The 21,953-nt window shown below is 38.4% G+C and overlaps 2 protein-coding genes and 1 long non-coding RNA gene across 5 annotated transcripts in view; 2 read left to right on the top strand and 1 right to left on the bottom strand.

Annotated features, from left to right (window-relative positions):
* The window catches only part of LOC103592793 (general transcription factor IIH subunit 2), a 23,073-nt gene extending 20,269 nt beyond the window's left edge, over positions 1-2,804 (top strand). The window contains exons 15-16 of the mRNA XM_008575642.1: positions 812-851; positions 2,374-2,804. Coding sequence (XP_008573864.1) covers positions 812-851; positions 2,374-2,493 — 160 coding nt within the window. The 3' untranslated portion in view covers positions 2,494-2,804. The remainder of the gene's footprint in view (positions 1-811; positions 852-2,373) is intronic.
* A 3,078-nt stretch (positions 2,805-5,882) lies between these two features.
* On the bottom strand, positions 5,883-6,822 carry LOC103592792. Its single transcript, XR_550685.1, has 2 exons — positions 6,667-6,822; positions 5,883-6,420 (listed from the first exon to the last, which is right to left on the bottom strand). It is a non-coding gene; the product is annotated as an uncharacterized LOC103592792 (long non-coding RNA).
* A 9,142-nt stretch (positions 6,823-15,964) lies between these two features.
* Positions 15,965-21,953, top strand: part of NAIP (NLR family, apoptosis inhibitory protein) — a 47,706-nt gene continuing 41,717 nt past the window's right edge. For all 3 annotated transcript variants that reach the window (XM_008575635.1, XM_008575634.1, XM_008575636.1), the window contains exon 1: positions 15,965-16,010. The gene's annotated coding sequence lies outside the window, so the exon portion shown is untranslated. The remainder of the gene's footprint in view (positions 16,011-21,953) is intronic.

Below are 21,953 nucleotides of genomic sequence, written 5' to 3'. Positions count from 1 at the left end.
AAAAGACAAAAAAAAAAAAAAAAAAAAAAAAGTTTTAAAAACAGGAAAAGTTACAATTTATTACATGGCTCAGCTGAGAATGTTTATATAGGCATAATAAACTAAACGTTGAACACTGTTATGTCCAAAATGATGTCTTAACTATATAGAAAGAATTGAAAATGACATTAGTTATACGTGCATGCTCTATTGGTTCGAGAGGGTTGAAAGAGAATTAAATTCTTATCTCCCATAGTTGGAGGTTCATAGCCAATACCTATGAAGAACCAAGAGGTAGCACTTAGAAGCATAAGTAAATATCAAACAGTTAAAAGTTTTGAAAGTGTTTCTGGGAAGCTGGAAATGAAGTGCTGAAGGGTGGATAGGGAACTGCTATATTTATAATAAGTTCTGAGAACTTTTAACTCATTAAACCATTCCTTGAAAATTAAGCTCTTAGGCATTCATTATATGTGATAAATTAACTTTTCTCCTGTCCATCTAGAATTGTACCATCTGTCTACCATTTCTGGGAGAACTGAAAAATAGTAACTGAAAGCATCTTCTGTGGGCCTTAATTCTTTCACAGAATCCCAGTTGAGAAAGCATGCTCATATTTAACATTAATGAAAATAAAAAATAAATTTTTGGTTGGCTATCTGATGACCTTGGGACGTACCATGTAATTAAAAAAATTATTGGTATTCTTAAACTCTTTCTCCTAAGTCATGTATAAAGACAATTACTTATTAATTAAAGAATTCTAGTTGAGATTTTGCTAAACTATTTTAATGAGTGAATTCGAAAATAATTCCTAAACTTTCTTTTTCAGATTCTGTTATGGATGTCAGGGGGAATTGAAAGACCAACATGTAAGTTCATTGGCTTTCTAAATATTAAGTAATGTGTAAGAAATATTGAGAAAATGGTACTGTAATAAGTTTCAATAGGTTGTTGAGGACCAGGCCTATATCAGGTTATTCCTCATATACATAGTTACAGTAGGTAGAGGTAAAAAAAATCGGAACAAAACAGTTTAAATATTAGTTTTGTCATTATGCATTCTAATTTTACTGTAAAGATATTTTAGTACTTTGTCTTTAGTTTCCAAGCTAAACTGTATTTAGTTTAGAAGTATTTAAAACTTTTTCTTCATATTATACTTTTAGGATCTGTCATAACTCATTTTGAATTTATCATTTAAGAGAGCCACAGATAAAAAGTGAGTCCCACATTGTGCAAATGAGAAAATATTTTTTAAAATTTCGAAGGGGGCCAATTTGAATATATAAGCTTATATAGATGCAAATAATATAGATCACTGTCTAGTTTTAATTTTTTATTTAGCTACATGTTCATATTTAAAACATGTTCATATATAAAATTAATATACTTTATAAAAATATAAAAAATTAGAAGTATTGCTCATTTATTTGTCTCAAATTTCATAAAACAATTTTATTAAATTTTACATGCCTCTTTGACATCAGGAGCTTCATCCTCACTAGAACACTTTTTAAATCATTTGACAGTTTTAAAGAACACTTCATCTTTACTTCTGTGTTATTCAAGATTTAGTGATTTTTAAATCTGTATGATACCACCCTGGAATTTTATCTCAAGGCACAAGTATATAATACTCTATAGTACTATACTATATAATACCAATACTATATATATATATTACTAATAGAACAATGTTTTTTTTTTTCTTTTTATTTCTTCTTTATGTGTCATTGACATATTCTTTAAAGGTTTAATTGAAAGGCGAATATAAATTTTGCAGTCGTTAGGTCGTTCCCTAAGAATAACTAAATCTGTGTTGTTTTTGTGCGTCTTTTCTTAATTGAGTCAGTCAGGTTTCCTCTCCAAGCATTCAAAACCATCACTGGTTTCAACTTCATGTGTCTTCCCCAAATATTGTCATGTACCAGTCAACAAAAGACCGCATGTAGGATGGTGGTCAGAGAAATAAGGTATACTGTATAGTCTAGGTGTGTAGTAGGCTGTACCATCTAGGTTTGTGTACACTCTGTTCATACAACAACGAAATTGTCTAATGATGCATTATCCCATTGTTAAGCAATGCATGGCTGAAGTTACTTAACATGAAGTAATTGATAATGTCCTGTAATAGAATAGACTTTAAGGACTCAAAAACAAAGTTATTCCCTCGTTTCTAAGGTATAGTTTTTTAAAGAATATATACTTAGATTTGAGAATATATACTACATTGATTTGAGGATATATACTACATTGGAAATAATAAAGTAGGTAGGCAGGTGGGGAAAAATTGATAGAGATATAAAAGAGCAAAGGAACTTACATGTCTTCTAGTTATGCTGTTACTTAACCTCTGGAAACTACTTTTGTTTATTCATCTTTTTACTGCAGGTCTATGTTTGTGCTGTGTGCCGGAATGTTTTCTGTGTCGACTGTGATGTTTTTGTTCATGACTCTCTCCACTGTTGTCCTGGCTGTATTCATAAGATTCCAACTCCTTCAGATATTTGATTCCAGCATGTAGTACACATTGTATGTGTCAAAAAGAAATTTGCAACTGTAAATAAAGTAATTCTTTAGAAGAAGCTCCAATTAAAACATAAAGAACAATTTTTTAAAACTGATTTAAGAAACTTTTTGCTGAGACTGTAATATGTTATTAATTTTTTAATATATGTCATGTCACAGATATGCCTCAAATCCTATAGTACTTCATTCAATTAGTTGTGTTTTTTATTATTTTAAGTCATAATGTTTTCAAAGTCATTATGCATTATTATGTATAAATTACTTATAATGATTAAATTGATGGGATAACTTCACTGTTTTATTTATTTATTTTTTTTTCGTGACCGGTAAGGGGATCGCAACCCTTGGTGTGGTGTCACCCACACCGCGCTTGGCCATTCCTATATAGGATCCAAACCCGCGGCGGGAGCGTCACTGTGCTCCCAGCGACGCACTCTCCTGAGTGCGCCACGGGCTCGGCCCAATTTCACTGTTTTATAATTAAACTAAATACAGAATCTTTATGGTTTATTTTAATTAATTAATGTAAGAAGACAGTTTAGTATTAATGTAAATTCAGTATAAGATGAAAATTAATCAATAGTTATGAAATTAATACATATGAAATGACAATACTACTGCATCCACCAGAGGGGTCTTTTTAGGCTTAACTAAACATTTATAATATAATTATAAAATTAATACATTTGAAGTTATTTGTGGCTATGACCAATAGGGGTCTTTTTAGGTTAAATATTCAAACTCACAAGACTGCCATGGTCACACTTGGATACACAAAAGGCTGTTAAACAGGAACAACAGCCTGCCAGCAGGGCAGCATCAAACAGTCATCATTAGCAGTGGAAGTCCTTGTAGCTGTCCACCTACCACAGTTTAGGTGCAAGGAGATGAGATCCTCCACAGGCATCAAGGAGCCAAAATTTCTTTTAACAATTCCGTAGTCACAGCTTCCAGGTCCCCAAAAGTGATGTATCAGTTTCAAGAGTCACCACACTCAGGAAAGCCTAAAGCATGAGGTCCCTATTGATTATTTATAGTGCATCCCCATCAAGATAAAATTTAGCAATCAGGAGTCATTTTTACTAAGCAAAGTTGCGTAGAAGCATAATTGACATTCTTACCTCTATCAGTTACCAGGGTAACAGAGCTAAAAAGTTTAACTGAAGGTGAGATTCAAATGCAGACAGGGAAAAGGTCTTGTTTAGCCCTTCATTGTCATGTGCTAAACCTATTGCTTTAAAGTTCACACTGTATTAATTGATAAAACATTTTTTTAATGGAATATGTCTAAGTTTGATTATTTGGTATTTGAGAATAGTTTATTATGTAGTTCGGGCTAATGAAGCCAAAGTTGTGGTGTCTATCCATGTTAGCCTTGCTGAGTTTCATACCCAGGAATTATTTAACTTAACTCTCTTCAACTTTCCCACTATGGGTCATCAGAGAAATTTAGGTGAGAATGGGTGATAGAAGTGTATGTTTTAGGTTCAATGCAGATATGTCATTATAAGCAGAACTCTTTTCTGGGTATATGCTTTGGAGAGTGAATCAGACTTCCCTAGCAAAGGTATCTATTTTATATCTATAAACTTCAGTCACTCTAGATTGAGTTTCATTGTAAAATTTGTGATTTTATAAATAAGAATTTTATAAATAAATAAGAAGAACATTATCAGTAAAGACAATGTAATCCCACCCTGGAGAGTCTATTCAATCAGTCATGGGTGGAGCCCAGGAATATGCATTTTTTAACAAGCAGACACACACACACACACACAAAGGTGTAATGTTATCAAAGTAACAGGTGTTTTTCTCAGGAGTCATACTCCCTGAGCCTAGACCCAGTGGTTTTTTTATGTGGAAACAAATTTCAGCTATAGGTCACCTGGTAACTGTTATTTTCTTCCTTCTACTTTGTCAACAGAGGTATCAGTGACTTGCAGGAGATGTCTTTAACACTGTCAGAGTATTCTATCTTCCCCTACCTGACTCAGAAAGAAGGCCTACAGTAGTCAATGCTTGAAAAGTTACTAGAACTATATTAGAGACTCACCCTCCCAACCTGATAAAAAAGGGATAGCCAATATCCTTTTTGACAGCTTTATCTCTTTCTACAGTTTTGGGTTTCATTTAATACTTGATAAGGTTCAGGTGAATATTTAGTTATGCTTAAGGAGGAATTTCCTTTTTCACAATTATAGAGAAAATCTTGGTTTAAGATTGCAGAAATAGAAATGATGATATAAGACAGTTTGGGCCTTTAATTTCCTCTTGAAACTCCACAATATACTACAATATTGAAGGAAGCTTTTTTTTGGGAGGGGTGGCTGGCAAGGGGATCTGAACCTGTGACCTTGGGGTTAATAAGGTTGTGCTTTAACCAACTGAACTAGGTGGCCAGCCCAAGGAAAATACTTAACATTAGGGATCTTTCTGAACGGTATGTCTTCTGAGTTCCACTGTTCAATTAATTAGACAATTTTTAATACTTTAAACTCATTATGAAAATTAGATTTATGTTAAATATTTCACATGTATACATTTTTACTTTATATTCTTTTGTATTCAGTCTGACCATCTTTTTCTTTTAACTAAAGCATTTATTCCATTTATATGTAATATGTAAGTTAAGTTTACAGTTGACCCTTGAACAACAGGGGTTTGAACTTCACAGGTCCACTTATATACAGGTTCCAAATCAGATTTAATCAACCACCATGGATCAAAAATACAGTATTTGCCGGCTGATCCCATGGCGCACTTGGGAGAGTGCGGCGCTGGGAGCGCAGCGACACTCCCGCCACGGGTTCGGATCCTATATAGGAATGGCCGGCGTGCTCACTGGCTGAGCGCGGTGTGGACAACACCGAGCCAAGGGTTGCGATCCCGTTACCGGTCACGAAAAAGACAAAAAAATACAGTATTTGCATTTATGGGATGGGGAACCCTGGAGGGCTGACTTATTCACGGCCAACTACTTAATCACTTAACTACTTCAGTTAACTACTTAAGTAAAGATGCAGGGAAAGTTATACACAGATTTTCGACAGTGAGGGTTTGGCACCCTGACCCCTGCATTGTTCAAGGGTCGACTGTATACCTAATAAATACAAACATTTATTATATTTGTGGATAAAAATATATATTACCACTGATGCATTTGGGTTTAAATCTTTCATCTTTTCTTATTGGTTTAAACTATTCCATCTTTTTCTCTTCTTTCTTGCCTTTTTTTGGATTATTTTCCACCATTCTATAGTTTTCTTCATTAGCTTGGAAATTGTATATTCTGTTTTTATTTAGTGGTTACCCTAGAAATTACAACACACAGAATTTCTTAACGTGGGTCCTCTAGAAAGTAAAGCCTGAGGCAAGATGAAAATATGGTTACTTTATTTGGGAACTGCAGATCTGGGGAGGTGAGGGTGGAGAAGAAAAGGGAAAGTAAGGCAAGGAAGAACGTGATACAATGTGTTACCACAGTGGCGGGGCTTCATGACGAGCTGTGAAGACAGAAGTCCCCCAGCAAATGTGTTCACGTAGAATGCAAAACTTCTCCAGAAGGTATGTAAGGAGAAACTGCCAGTCTGAGCAGTTTGTTGAAGGGAGGAAGGAGAGATAACTTAATATTCCTAGCTTCTTCCATCTCCTGTTTCCCGTTGGTCATGGTTTGCCCACAGGACAGTATCATCCAGTCCTTTGGTAACTTCATGCTCAGGAAGCCAGATGTCATGCTCAGTGATGTGGCATTGCATCCAACTGTGGAAGGTGGAGGGGCAACTCAGGTCAGATAGGCTTGCTGCACTTCAGTTTGGACTCCAGCCAGCTCAGGAAGCTAGACAAAGGTGACAGCAGTGTGGAGCAGGAGGTAGGCAACACCTTTGGAGAGGAGGAGGCAGCCAAGGGAATCTGAGGAGGCATTAGAAGTTTGTGTCCAATATTCATTTATAACTTACCAAAATCTAGAGTTAATACTTGCACGTACCTTTATCCTCCCCACAGACAATACAAGGACTAAAAATACCTTTATTTCATTTACCTCCCTCCTCACATATATATTATTATTTCATATATTTAATTCTTTTATTTTCACTTCACAAGATATTAATATTTGTTTTAATCAGTCCGTTTATGAAGATCCAGTCACATACTTACCACTTTCTTGGCTCGTCATTTCTTCTTTCATCTCAGAACTATTTAGGATGATTTTCCTTCTAAAGTATATCCCTCAGAATATAGTAGCATTCAGAGTACACAGCTACCTATTATGTCAGAAAGGAGGAAAAATAAGAATATGTATTTGTATAAACAAAAAGAAACACTTGAAAACAATAGAGAAAATCAATGAAACCAAAAGTTGGTTCAACAAAATTAACAAATCTTTAGGTAGGTTTACCAAGGAAAAAAAAAGACTCAACTTACTAATATCAGGAACGAAAAAGGAGACATCACTACAGATCTTACAATTGACATGATCCCCCACAAAAAGAAGAGACCCCATACCTATTAGCATTCATGCCCTGTTTCCCCTGGGGTTTTTTTGGTTTTTTTTTTTTTTGGTGTTGGCTAGTACAAGGATCAAACCCTGGACTTTGATGTTATCAGCACCATGCTCTAACCAGCTGAGCTAACTGGCCAGCCCCTCTCCCATAGTTTTTTGCAGTATTCTCTTCCAATTCTTTTCATTCTTGTAAGTTGTATGGTATGTGAATTATATCTCAATAATGCTGCAGTTTTTTTTGAAGGAACAATAACACTAATGACAAAACATGGTCAACAGGACTTCTGCTTCTCAGAATGACAGTAGGAATGAAAAAACTGTAAGGATTCTTTGTAAGATTTCTCAGTACTTTGTAACTTGCTTATGTTTGTGACCATGTCTATGTTCAATTTCTTGTTGTTGGCTGGCCGGTAAGGAGATTTGAACCCTTGACCTTGGTTTTGTAACACCATGCTCTAACCAGCTGAGCTTATTGGCCAGCCCTTTTTCTTTTCTTTTTTTCCAGCTGTCTTTATCTCTATAATGATTGGCAAATTCATAACATGAAATGACTTCATAAGTAGTGAGAAATAAAGGGTAAAACCAGCCCTTGGGAAGTATGTTTGTGGAATCCCAAAGCCTTTCGTGGGTGGCAGAGTTGAGGAGAAAGGGCAAGAAGTTTGAGTTCCTGGGGCCTATAGTAAGGAAGAAAAGGGCACGGGAGGTTGTCACACTTCTGGGAAGTAGTTTTAGGAGTACACTTTTGGGTCCAGTTTTGTAACGGCAGAGGATTTATAATTTCCATGTTGTCTAATTCTGTTCTGGGGAGAGGTATTACAAAATGGACTGGGGACTCTGCTGGGGTCCTTATGGGATTAAAATTTTGTTTTTTCTAAGTAGTAGACTTTATTTTTATAGCAGTTTTAGGTTTACAGAGAAATGGAGCCAAAAGTATAGTTCTCATTACCCCCCAACACTCATTTCTCCTATTATTATTATTTTTTTTTTGGTGGTTGGCCAGTACAGGGATCCAAACCCTTGACCTTGGGGTTACAAGGCTGTGCCCTAACCAACTGAGCTAACCTGCCATCCCTGGTTTCACCTATTGTTAACATGTTACATTAATGGGGTACATTTGTTATAGTTATGAACCAATATTGATCTATTATTAACTCAGTTTTACATCAGGTTCCCTCTGTATTGTACAGTTCTATGAGTTTTGCCAAATACATAATGTCATGTATTCACCATTAAAGTACATACAGAATAGTTTTGCTGCCCTAAAAATCCTTGTGCTCCTCCTACTCATCCTTCCCCTTCTTTCTCCCCCCTGAAACCCTGGCAACCACTGATTTTCTTCTATTACTACAAACATTTATCATTTCTTTGTGCTGGGAACATTGGAAATCCTCTCTTCTAGCTAACTGAAAGTATGTAATAAATTGTTGCTAATTATAGTCATTGTACTGTGCTATGGAACACCAGATCTTATTCCTCCTATGCTATTTGAGTCACACCTCAGGTCAGGACCCTGGAAACAATACACAATTGTTCATTCATTATTAATTCACTCAAAACACCTTGTACATCTGCTGTAAGTCTGACATCATCCTAGGCATTAGGAATATATAGACATTAAAAAGACATAAATCCTAACCTCATGGATCTGTGAATCTCCGTCTAAAAAGTAGCAAACCTATAAAGAAGTCCATGTGCAAGTGCTGACGATATGCCCAGTGCTATGGGAATGCAAAGGAGGAGCTGTTGCTCGGATGCAACTCAAATGTCCACAAGGGCCAGGCAGATAATGCAAATAAGTGAAAGGGGACCAGGTTAGTGCAGAGTGGAAAGCACTTGTCCCATCTAAAGGAGGCAGCCTCTGAGAGGTTAGGGGTAGAAGGAAGGTGTAGTTTTCACTGTATATGCTTTTTTACCTTTTGAATTATATATATATGCATTTGTTACCTAGTCCAAAAAATAAAGATTTTTAAGTGAGGTAACTATTATTCAGCCCCTGCCTGTTTTTTTCTGGGAACGGAGGTCCTCTGGTGCCATATATTTGATATTTAAGGAGAAACTAAAAAACTGGATTTTATTTATTTATTTTTTTCCTTTTTTGTCTTTTTTTGTGACCGGTAATGGGATCGCAACCCTCGGTGTCGCGCCTGCACCGCGCTCAACCAGTGAGCGGACTGGTCTCTATATGGGATCTGAACCCTCGGCGGGAGCGCTGCCGTACTCCCAAGCACTGCACTCTACTGAGTGCGCCACCGGGCCTGCCCAAAAACTGGATTTTATTTTATTTTATTTTATTTTTTTGTCTTTTTCCATGTCTGGCAACGGATTGCAACCCTCAGTGTCGCCCCTGTACCGGACCGGGACCGGCAACGGGATCGCAACCCTCGGTGTTGCCCCCCGCGCCTCGCTCAGCCAGTGAGCGGGAACCGGTCTGTATGTGGGATCCGAAACCTCGGCGGGAGCGCAGCCGCGCTTCCCAAGCGGCGCACTAGCGCAGTGCGCCACTGGGCCGGCCCCAAAAACTGGATTTTAAAAGTGAATTCTAACTTTTAAATGTTGGCATATAATTTGAAGAACATGCAGGCTAAGTAAAACTTATCTTCAGGTCACCGGTTTACAAACTTAGGCCTGTCCTGTCTCTTCTCCATCCCTTATCATCAGGGCAGGTAATCTTTTAATTTTCAGATTTTACACTTTCCTGGGAAAGTATACCCCTCTTAGTGGATTCAGTTCTGGTTTTAGGTATTAAGAATTGAGTCATTGTAGGAAGAGGCATCTTTTAAGGATCTCTATAATCAGTGATTCTTTTTTTTTTTTGTCCTTTTTGAGCCCGGCCGCACCGCACTCAGCCAGTGAGCTCACTGGCCATCCCTATATAGGATCCGAACCCGAGGTGGGAGCCCTGCTGTGCTCCCAGCGGTGCACTCTCCCGAGTGCGCCACGGGCTCGGCCCGATAATCAGTGATTCTAAATGTGGTGCTTGTACAGGTAGCATCAGCATCACGTGAGAACTCATTAGAAATGCAAATTCTTGGGCCCCATCACAGACCTCTTGAATCAGAAACTGTGGGGGTGGATCTGGCAATCTGTGCTTCAACAAATCCTCCAGGTGGTTATGATAAATGCTAAAGTATGAGAACTACTGCCTCTTAATCATATTACAGAGGTACTTGGGTAACTTAAAAACAGGTCCTGATAATAGACTTCCACTGAACTTTAAAAAAAAAAATTAACTCAGGTAACTTTACAGAAAACAAATCCCAAACATGGAATTGCTTTTTTACTTTTCTAGATTTTCTATAAATATTAGTGTATTTGCATACTTAGAATTTTAAAAAATCAATTTTATTGGGTTATTAATAACATACAATAAAATGCCCTAATTTTAAATAATTCCATGCCTTTTGACAAGTAATAGATACCCAAGCAATGACCAACACAGTCAAGTGAGAGAATATTTTCATCTCTCCAAAAGGATTTGTTTGCAGTCAGTACTCCCCAGGACTTTTAGCACAAGTTAACACTGATCTGTTTTCTATCACTGTAGATTAGTTTTGCTTGTTAGATACAATTTCTTATAAATTAAATCATATAGTATGTATGACTTCTTTTGCTTAGTGTAATGTTTTTGAGATTTATTCATGTGTTGTATATATCAGTAGTTTATTCCTGTTTACTGCCTGTATTCCATTGTATGGATACTTTGTTTATCCTCAGTGGACACTGAGTTGTTTCTGGTTTTTTGACTATTGTGAATAAAGTCGTATGAACAAATCTGTGTGTGTTTATACACTTTCATTTTCTTGGGTAAATATGTAGGAATGGAATTGCTAGATTGAATGGTAAATGTATACCTTACATGACACTGCTGAACTGTTTTTCCAAAGAAATTGTATATTTTACATTCTCACAAGCAACATATAGGGTTCCAATTGTTCCACATCCTCAACCTTACAATACAAAAGTTAATTTTTAGAACGCATTCACAATTGTAGACAAGGAAAAAATTTCTTAGGATACAAAAAGTATTAGTCATGAAAGAAAAATTAAAATTGGATTTCATCAAAATTAAAAACTTCAGAAGACACCATTAAGAAAATGAAAAGACAAGTCATGAAAAGTCTGAGGGAATATATTTGCAGTAAATATCTAAGAAAGGACTGGTGTCCAAAATATATAAAGAATTCTTACAATTCAATAATAAAAAGGCTAACAACCCAATTTAAAAATAGAAAAAAGATTTAGCTACCAAAGAAGATATATGATTGACCAATAAGCCTTTAAATTAAAACCACAATGAGATACATATATTTAAAACACTGCCCTGTGGGGCTGGCCCATGGCTCACTCGGGGAGAGTGTGGTGCTGATAACACCAAGGCCACGGGTTAGAAGTTAGAAGGGGGCCAGGGAATACGTGGTAAACTATTTAACAATTGCTTCTTGGTTGGAGAAATGGTCTTGTTGGAATAGAGCTTAGCCAGAGGAGTTTACATACCGATGCTGCTGGTAACAGCTAGAAGCCTTACTAACTCAGCAATATGCTAAACTACCAAAATGGGGAGGAAATGAACCTTCTGGAACACCTGAGTTTGCCTCTCCTTAAAAATCTAGTCTTTTGGAAACAAAAAACAAACAAAAGAATAAAAATAAAAAACTAGCCTTTACGGTGGCATAACATAGTAGTTAAAAGTGCAGAGTCTAGCAAGACTGCCTGGTTAATCTTAATCACTACGTGCCTGAGTTTCTTTATCTGTAAAATAGAAATAATAACAGTACCTACCTTGTTTGGACTGTTAAAGGAATTAAATGACAGCTGTAAAGTGCTGTAGGATTGTGCCTGGCAAGTAGTAGGCTATGATATTGTGATAGAATAAATACACGTTTGGTCTTTATCCTGTTTCTTGACACAGAGCTCTGAAAACTAATTTCCTGAGTAATAGGGGTGACAGGAGCATCTTTTGTTATAATATTTGGTCTGAGACTCTTGGAATTTCCAGAGTAAGTGTATTTTTGTCATACTAATGAGATTATTGGTGGCTGGGGTCCCCTAGACAGCCTCAGGATAGGGGATGGGCACCAGAAAGACCAAGGAAAAAATGATGAGGGGGTTGAAACTTTCAGCTCTTCCCCCATTCCAAGGAGGGGAAAGGGCTGAGGATTGACTTAATCATCAGTGGCCAGTGATTTAATCAATCATGACTATGTGATGAACCCTCCATAAAAAATCCCTAAACCACAAGGTTTGGAGAGCTTCTAGATGGGTGAACCCTTCCACATGCTGGGAGGGTGGTGCACCCCAAACTCCATGTGCTTGCTCGGACCTTGCTTCTGGACCTTGCTCTATACGCCTCTTCATCTGGCTGCTCATCTGTAGTCTTTATAATAAAACGGTAAACATAAGTAAAGTTTTCCTGAGTTCTGTGAGCCATTACAGCAAACCCGAGGAGCAGGTTGTAGGAATTCCTGATTGGTAACCAAGTCGGACAGAAATGTGGGTACCCTGGAGACCTAAAACTTCTGGCTGGCATCTGAAGTGGAGGGCAGTCTTGAGAAGCTGAGCCCCTAACCTGTGGCATCTGCACTACCTCCAGACAGTTAGTGTCAGAACTGAATTAAATTGTAGGAGACCCAGTTGGTAAGCACAAAGAACGCTAGAATTGCTCAGCATGAAAAACCCACACGTTTGATGTCAGAAGTGTTGTGAGTAGAGAAATGGTTTTTCTCTAAGTAAATTTTAGTTCATATTTTTGGTAATATTATTGAAGTGATATTTAAAAGTATAAACCCAGTAATTAAGAAAACAGGAATGGGACCATCAGCACATAGAATATTTTTTTTAAATGTTTGGAAAGTGGAAATTAAATGAAATAGTAGTGATCAAGGAAGCAGGCCAAAGGAAACCATAGCCTGAATACCTAGCGAGACAGACTACCCAACGCAGAGCCCTGGAGCACCTGGGGACTCAATGCCAGGTAGGAAGGTGTGCAGGCACGGCATGAAGGGCTGAACATTGAGGGACTAATCGAAAGGCTGTGCATGGACAGTCAGCTGCTTCTACCCCATGATCAGAATATTTGACACCCTGAGGCAAAAATTAGAGGATTCTTTTCCAAAGACTAACAAACAAAAAAACTGAATAAATTGCTTCAGCAAACCTAGAGAACTAATATAGGCATTAGCACCCCAAAACAAAGAATCTTTCAAGAATTGGCCATTGCAAGCCCAAGGAATATTCCACATGAGCTTTTGGCTGCTAGCTTTGTCTTTATAGGTAACTTGAAATCATTTTCTGAGGTATTTCTCTGACATTTAGGGCTTGTCCTGGGTAAATCTTGGCTCCTCAATCTGTTCTCCATTAAGTGAAGGGCCTATGTTCAAGGCACACTCATGTGAATCCTAATCTGATTTTTTAGCCATTATCTTGACCAGTCTGCTTTTAAGTTGCCTAATTCTTAAATGAATTGAAAACCAAGGATCACTACACATTTGAAGAAAGCTGATAATGTGAAAAATAAACACCAATGTAAATGGTAATAATCTTGGAGGAAGCAGATAATCCTGGAAACAGATGATCTTCAACATTAGTATCATAGGATTCAAGAAGATTGTGTTGATTAAAAAAAAAAAAAAATTAGATGCCATGAAAATAAGGAACCATCAGAGAACAAGAAAGAGCTGTGGGAAATTATAACTGTTGAAATTTAAAAATACTATTGGTGAGTTGAAAGATAAAAGAAGGTAATAGATCTGAAACATGACCAACGTCACCTTAGACAAGCCCAAGTACAAAATGGCGCGGTCCACCTCCTCCCCTCCCATCCCCCATTCTCTCTTACAAAAAGCTTCATGGGTTCAGAGATAATGAAACTTTCGGCATTTCCGCATGCGCAGAATTCTCCATTCCCATGACCTAACTCAATTCCAACCCTGGAATTACATCACTCAGCCCTATGTTAGCTGCTGTCCCCCATTTTCAGGGCAGCCCCGGACTGTCCTCCACTTTGAGCACAGCCCGGCAGATTTCTTTCTTTAATAAAGCTTTAATGGTACCTGGCATCTCAGCTCACTTTCTTTCAGAAGGGAAATCTCCAGAAAGTAGACCAAAAACACTAAGAATATTTGAGAAAAAAAGATAAGAACTTGAGTGATCAATTAAATTCCAACTTGAATAATGGTAATACCAGAAAGAGTGAAAAGAGATAACAGTAGGGGGCCGGCCCGTGGCTCACTCGGGAGAGTGCGGTGCTGATAACACCAAGGCCCCGGGTTCGGATCCCATATAGGGATGGCCGGTTGGCTCACTGACTGAGCGTGGTGCTGAGAACACCAAGTCAAGTCAAGGGTTAAGATCCCCTTACCGGTCATCTTTAAAAAATAAAAAAAGAGATAACAGTAGGAAGTTATTAAATAAATAACAGAAGATAATCTCCCAGGGCTGATGAGAGACCCAAGTGCTCAGATTGAAAAGTCCGTTGAGTACCCAGTACAATGAATGTAGAAAGACCTACATATAGACACAATATTTTGAAATTTTATAGCTCCAAGGATAAAAGAGAAGATCCTAAAAGGTACCAGAAAGACAGAAACTGTCACCATCAAAGAAATATGACCTAAACTAGCACCATAACTATTAGCCAACCTTGACAAACTACTTACTTCCTGTTGTGGTGAAACAGAGTAAGGCTAGGCCTGTGAACCAAACTGACTCCATTTTCTCTGCAGAGGACACTTTGTTACTTTTCCACTCCTCAGTCATGAGACCCCTCAGGGCAAATTATTACCCCACGGGGCTGCCCTGATAAAATAGACTAAGAGAGGAAACAGATATTTACTGAGTTGCAAAACCCCTCCCCAAGGCTTGTTTACTATAATTGTAAAAGTTACAGATTAACCTTAAGACCCCTTTAGAAATTTGCACCTGTGCACAAAGCATAAAGGTGACTGCTACAATGACCCTCCTGGGGTGACAGTGATGAATATCACTGCCATTTTGGACCTACTGAGCATGCAGCTGTGAGGCAACCAGGAAGAACAGGACGGACCACCTCCAGTGACGCTGACCTGCCACCCCTTAACTCCTTTCCCTATAAAAGACCCTGAACAGCTCCCCTTGGGGGGCTAGCTTACCGTCACTTCCCCCCTTATGCATAAGTCTATTTCCTCGTTTAATAAAGTGTTGCTTGCTTTACTGTTGGGTACATTGTTCATTTCTACGACCTTGGAATCCAAGAGCCTAATTTAATCATTGGCAAAAATTGGAAAGCTTTGGGCACCGGAGAGGACTCCAGCTGCAAGAGGCAAGTGGTCACTGGGACTGTTTTGCTCCCATGTCTCTGCTGCTGGTAGATCTCTCCTGGAGTCCCTGGCCTCAATTCTCACAAGGCAATGCTTTATTCTCTTTACCTTTCTCTGATTTTCTGAGTCCTCTTCTGTTTGGTTGGATTGTATCCAGGTCTGTATAGGTGCACCCTGGAGGGCTCCTGGCTATGCTTTGTTTTTCTGATTTAAATCTAGTCAATACTTTTCTTCTTTATGCTGAAAACAGTGGGAAGAACTGCTTTTATCAATTACTGTTAATGGAATAGGTTGGCCCTGCTGATAGGGACTAGGCTAAACTGGACCCCACTGCTCCTCTTCTCTTTGTTTGCTTCGTTAGACATTTAGTTGAGTACCAGTAATCTGAATAAACCTTCCAATCCTTGCATCAACTTTTGGACTTTCAGGTCATTCGTTTAAGGTGAGAGGGCAAGCCGAGCCTGACCTGTCGGTAACAGTGGGACTTGGTAGGTTTTGTTATTTCTTTTGGGTCCTGACTAAACCCTTAGAGCATTTACTGGCAACTTCCCTAACTGCAATTTGTTTAAATTTTTAGTTCCTCAAATATTTTCTCATTGCTTCCCATTAAAAGACAAACAGAGCATTTGTACGTAAGTCACACATCTCCTTCCCCAGGCCAGCATTCTCCTGCCATTTGACTGGGACTCTGGATAAATATCTAGGTAAGTCAATTACCATCTCCAGCAAACATGCTTTTCTTCCTCACCTAAACGTATGACCTGCTTCTTTCTCTTGCTCTTGTTTCTCTCTTTGGAGGCAGATTGTTATGGAGGAAAGAGGACAGACGCTGGAGCTTCACAGACTTGGGTTTAAATCTGAGCTCCATAACAATGGCCATCTCGGCACTTATAGTCAAAGAACATTAGACGTAGAGAGGGCCTTGGAAATCATCTTTCCTCTCTAGAAATAGCCTCGAGAACAGCAAAACTGACCACTGAACTTTGTTGTGTCAGTACAGGTTGATATCAGCTGGTTTGTTGCAACCCTGGGCTTTTTTTTTTTTTTTTTTAATCTCTGGGGAGGCCTGGCCCCTTGGTCCTGTCTGTTAACCAACCTGAATGAAATGCACTAACTAGTGGTCATTGTCTTCCAGTGTGGTGTGTGAGACAGACCAGGAAACAGCCTATTCCAGCTTGTTTTTGAGACTGGTTGTGCATCCTAGTTTTGGCCACCCGACCAGGGGAGTGTAAAAGACCTCTTCTCAGATGAGGTTATGGTTTCCCTGAGACCAAGGTATCTTGCATGTATCTAGGTGGTTCAGATGAAGCATACCCTGTGCAAGTGAGGAAGGCCCCTGGGAACCGTGCCTGCTGTTTTTCTGTGCTTTTTTTTTTTTTTTTATCTTATCCTTTACCTGTATTAAAGCCTTATGTAAGTACACTACATAGAGTCTTGTGAGTTTTTTCAATTATCCAACCCTGTGTAATTGCTGAAGATGGTACTGTGAATGGGATAATTGAAACATTTTTTTTTACTTTATTATTTAAATGGTGGGTAAGGCTTTGTTTGGGAGAAAGATAAAAAGTGGGAAAAGATTTAGAATCACTGGTGCCATGCTGGTTGCTGGGGCATCCCTGGTTTGAACTCACTCGAGTACCTACAACTCGATGGGAGGAAAAGCACATCAATGGAACTTGAAGGTGGTAGATCCAAAGCTAGAAGAAATAGCTAAACAGATTAAAAAAGAAAAAGACACAGAGGATATCAGCCAAGAATACTGTACCTTGACTGGTTTGAGCTAGTTTGGGCTGGTTTGGGCTGCTTTCACAAAAGTGAAAGTAATTAAGAAACAGCTGGAGGTGGCCTAATCCACTAAGCTATGGCCGGTTGTAAAAGGAAGGCACATGGTGCGCGGACAGTGGGGCAGATGTTTCTTTGGGTGGGAATGTGACCCTCATTAGATAGTTAATCACTGAAGAGACTGTACAGGGGGGTGCATCAAGAGACAACTGAAACAGGGAGCTATTCAAAGAGCTAAGTAACATGGACTGAAAGCTCCCCGAGGAACTGTTAATGGATAGAAAGTAGTTTGCCGGCCCTCACGCTGTCCAGCCAATAAATCTGTACACCAAGATTTGCAGTAGGTAGGATTAGCATTTATTGGAGGGCGCCAACCAAGGAGAACAGCCTGGCTAAGGCTGTACTTAGACTCCAAGGCTCAGAATCACAAGCATTTATAGGGTAAATTTTGAGAGGTGGGGCCTGGGGGTCATGCTGGATTTTGATTGGCTCACAGTGCGATCAGCATAGGTTGATTGATGTCTTCCTTGATTTCTCAGGGTCTGGATGGTAAGTGCCTCGTAGCAAAGGTTGCAGCTCCAGGTTGTTTGGAAAACAGCTCTACACATTTGTGAATGTCATCCTGCCCCTTAACTGAGGTTCAAGACATCAAATAACTATGGGAAAAGAAGGAACCCAGAGAAATGAGTGCTAAGCTAGCCTTAATGCTTATCTTACATTCTGCTAGACAAGCGTACTCCTATTTTGGGGGATTTTGCCAGCAAGTTTGCCTTGCAAACTTCCTCCAACTCCAGCCATAGGGGAAAAGAATCAGAGGATCAGTTATGGTGGTACTGCTGTTACAGATCCATTGCTAAAATGGATTATAGATTAGTGACAAAAGAGCTCTCTTCCTTGCATCAGGTACTGTCAAATGTACTTTCAGATGAAAGGATGTGCTTGGTCTTAATAAAGATCCTAAATTAGCTGCAATTTTTGGAGAAATGTGGGTAGATGGTCAAATTCCAAATCAGTTGAGCTGGATAAAGGTGGGGATACGTAAACCATATCTTATAAAGGGGAACTGTCCAACTCCACCCATGGGTATTAAATGGAATACTTTGAAGTTACTGAAATATTGAGAAAGCAAGCAAACACGTTTGTCTGGTTCTATGATGATACTAAGGTGTGCCCTAATCTTATGCCTTTGACTTAAGTGACGACCAATGCTGTGATAAGAGGGCCTCCAAGTGCTCGGCTCTTTATATGACCTTACTGTTGGGAGAACAGGATGAAGTGAGAGAGGCTGTCACTGACCTACTAGCTCATTTGCTCCAAATTGTGCTGAATGATGAACAGATCAATATCATTCGAAAGAAAGGAACCAATAAGAATAAAAGCAATGAAAAAAAATCACAGGACTAGTAAGCCGGGAGGAAATGTTCAGATGGATAATTAGAAATGACATGAAAAAGGAGGAAATAAATGGAGTTCTACCAAGATGTCAATGTATCATTATAAGATGATTCATTAGAGCGGTTGGGAGGTCTGTCTGCTTCACCAACTCCTCAACCTGTAAAAGGACCAAGATAGATTTCTAATTTATCCTAGACTTCATGAATTAATAAACAACAACAATAAACCCTTATAATGACACAAGAACACAATCTACAGTCCCTTTAAAGCAGTGTGATATGAAGGAGAGATTGGCCAGGGTAGCTTGGTGCTCCCACCACAGGGGACCTAAGCACATTGCGTTGGTGTGGATAAAATGGCCTGGTGGTCGTGAAAAAACTTCGTTGGAAAAACAAAACAAAACAAAACCTTTATTGGCATTATTAGATATCAAAGTCTGCTTATGAAAAGTTAAAGGGCAATTAATTAGAGTGACATGACAATGCAATTATAGGTTTAAGAGTGAGAAATGTCCACACAAAAACTTGTACATAAATGTGAACAGCAGCATTATTAATAATAACAAAAAAGTATAAACAATCCAAATGTCCATCAACTGGGTAGATGAGTGGTATAGTATATATAATGGAATATTATTTGACAATGGAAAGGAATATAAAGTATTAATACGAAGTTACTTCAACAAGTTTGTGAAAAAATAAGATTGAAAGGTAATACATGAGGCTGGCCAGTTAGCTCAGTTGGTTATGGCACAGTGTTACACCACCAAGGGCCAGGGTTTGGATCCTCATACCAGTCAGCCACCAAAGAAAGATAATACAGATTATTTTGTGTTCAGAACTACTTGAGATTGAGTTGGAGACACCATGCCACTTTGACTTCAGTATGTATTTCCTAAGAATAAGGGCATTCTCTTGCAGAACCTCAGAATGATTATCAAAATCAGAAGATTTCACATTGATGTAATACTATCTAGCCCACAGTTCATACTCAAACTTCAACAATTGTCAAATAATGTTCTTTATTGACACTTCTTTTTTCCCAGCCCAAATCCAGGATCATACATTACATTTAGTTTTCATATCTCTTTAGTTTCCTTTAATCTAGAACCATTCCTCAGCCTTTCTTGTCTTTCTTTTTTTAAAAAAAAAAAAAAAAAAAAAAAAAAAAAAACGAAAGATAATACGAATCTTTCCATGAACTTTTTATTTATTTATTTGTTTGTTTGTTTATTTATTTATTATTTTTTAAAGATGACCGGTAAGGGGATTTAACCCTTGACTTGGTGTTGTCAGCACCATGCTCTCCCAAGTGAGCTAACCGGCCACCCCTATATAGGGATCCGAACCTGTGGCCTTGGTGTTATCAGCACCACACTCACCCAAGTGTGCCACGGGCCGGCCCTCCATGAACGTTTTGAAGTACCCTCCTACATACTACAACAAGGATGAACCATGAAAACATTATGCTAGATGAAAGCAACTAGACACAAAGGACCAGTATTGTATGATTCAATTTTTATGAAATGTTCACAATAGGCAAATCTATAGAAACAAAGTAACTATAGTGGTTGCCTAGGGCTGGATAGGTTGGGGAGAAAAGGGAAGCAACTGCTAAATGTGTAGTGTTTTGGGGGAGATGGTTACAAAAGTCTACGAACATTGAGTTGTACATTTTATATCAGTGAATTTTATGTTGCGTGAATTATATCTCAATAAATTGTTATTTAAAAACGAAAGATGGCTCGAAGGAATATATGAGAAGAAATTTTGCATAATTGCTGTGTCATCTCTCCCTGATATATTATGGGAATGGATGTTATGTCTAAAAGGGGAAAACTTTCCTGACCCAAGACTTCGAGGAAAAAGATTTCATGAAAACCTGGTCTGATTCATATTTCAGAAGGAAGTCAAAACTAATTTGCATTTGTGTAGAAAGACCACCAATGTACACTTAAGGGGCTCCCACAAAGATATTTAAATCTCCTACTTATTGCTGCAACCTAGTGAGGAAAAGCTTAGAAAACTAGAAAGTACTGTGTTTCATTATATTGGTGATCTAATGTTGATTTCTCAATCCAAATATTCAGCTAAGACTAAATTGAAGTTCTGGTTAATCATATAACTACTAGAAAGGGGCCGACTGACTGACTGGTTAAAATACAAGGCCTAGCGTAAATGATAAAATTCTTAGGAATTACTTGGGCTAGAGCCACTGGAAACATTCCCAAACACACAAACTTAAGTTACTAGCTACAAGATGGAGACAAGAGGCACAAAACTTGGTTAGATTTCTTGATTCCTGGAGAAATCATATACTGTGTTTGGGAATTTTGTTAGCGCCTATTCTCAAAGTTATGGGGGTGGGGTGGGGAGCTAAATTTGCATGGGGTTTTCAGTAATAGCAGACTCTTTGGGAACTTCAAGGAGCCATTATCCAGTTGGTTCTTTTGGGTCCATACAATCTTAATGTTCAAATGATATTAGAAGTATCAGCAACTTACTCATGCTGACTGGAATCGCTTGCCAAAGCCTGTGACTAGCACCCAGGAATAGCCCTGGGGATTTAGAACTAGCAAGTTACCAGAGGCTTCTGGCAAGTATACGGCTTTTGGAAAGTCACTGTTGGCCTGTTACTGGGCTTTAATTGACTGCTTCTGTTATGGAAGGGCATAAAATTATTTTGAGATCTGCAAACCCAGGACAGGGAACCATCTGGGGGAGAACCGGGACCTTGACAATATTAAAGGTAAAAAGGACCTCATATAACCACTCTCCAGAGCAATTTGGTGACATATATCAAAATTCTTAAAAATATGCATATGGTTTGACTCAGTAATTCTTCTTCTGGGAATTTACCCTGAGGAAATAAAAGACTGGAAAAAAAGATTTTGTTCCAAGGATACTCAACTCACATTTGTTTATAAAGAGAAAATGGCAACAGCATCAATGTCCTACATGAGGGGAATAATTAAGACATTAAGAAGTACATTGCAGGGCCGGCCCGGTGGCGCACTGCTACAGTGCGCTGCTTGGGAGTGCGGTGGCGCTCCCGCCGAGGGTTCGGATCCCACATACAGACCAGTTCCCGCTCACTGGCTGAGCGAGGTGCGGGCGCAACACCGAGGGTTGCGATCCGTTGCCGGACATGAAAAAAGACAAAAAGGAAAAAAAAAAAAAGAAGTACATTGCAAAAATAAAAAATAAAAAAAGTACATTGTAGATATATATTTATTAATATATTTAGTAATGTGACAATATTTTATGATTTTTAAGTTGAGGAAATAGTTTATAAAATAAAATGTATGGCACCCATAACCATAATTATGGGGGGGGCATCTAGAGTTTTGGCAAAGAGCTCTGAAACTTAGAAAGTGAACACAATTAAAATAATGTTTTTTAAAAATTGAGTAATTTTACAACTGTTGCTACCAGGCTATTTAATATCGTATGTATTTTTCCTTAGCATAA

The sequence above is a fragment of the Galeopterus variegatus genome, unplaced genomic scaffold (genome assembly GCF_000696425.1).
Source record: "Galeopterus variegatus unplaced genomic scaffold, G_variegatus-3.0.2 Scaffold1221, whole genome shotgun sequence".
In the NCBI taxonomy this organism is placed as follows: Eukaryota; Metazoa; Chordata; class Mammalia; order Dermoptera; family Cynocephalidae; genus Galeopterus; species Galeopterus variegatus.
The sequence above is the reverse complement of the archived record's forward strand: the minus strand, read 5'-3'. Positions and strand labels throughout refer to the sequence as shown.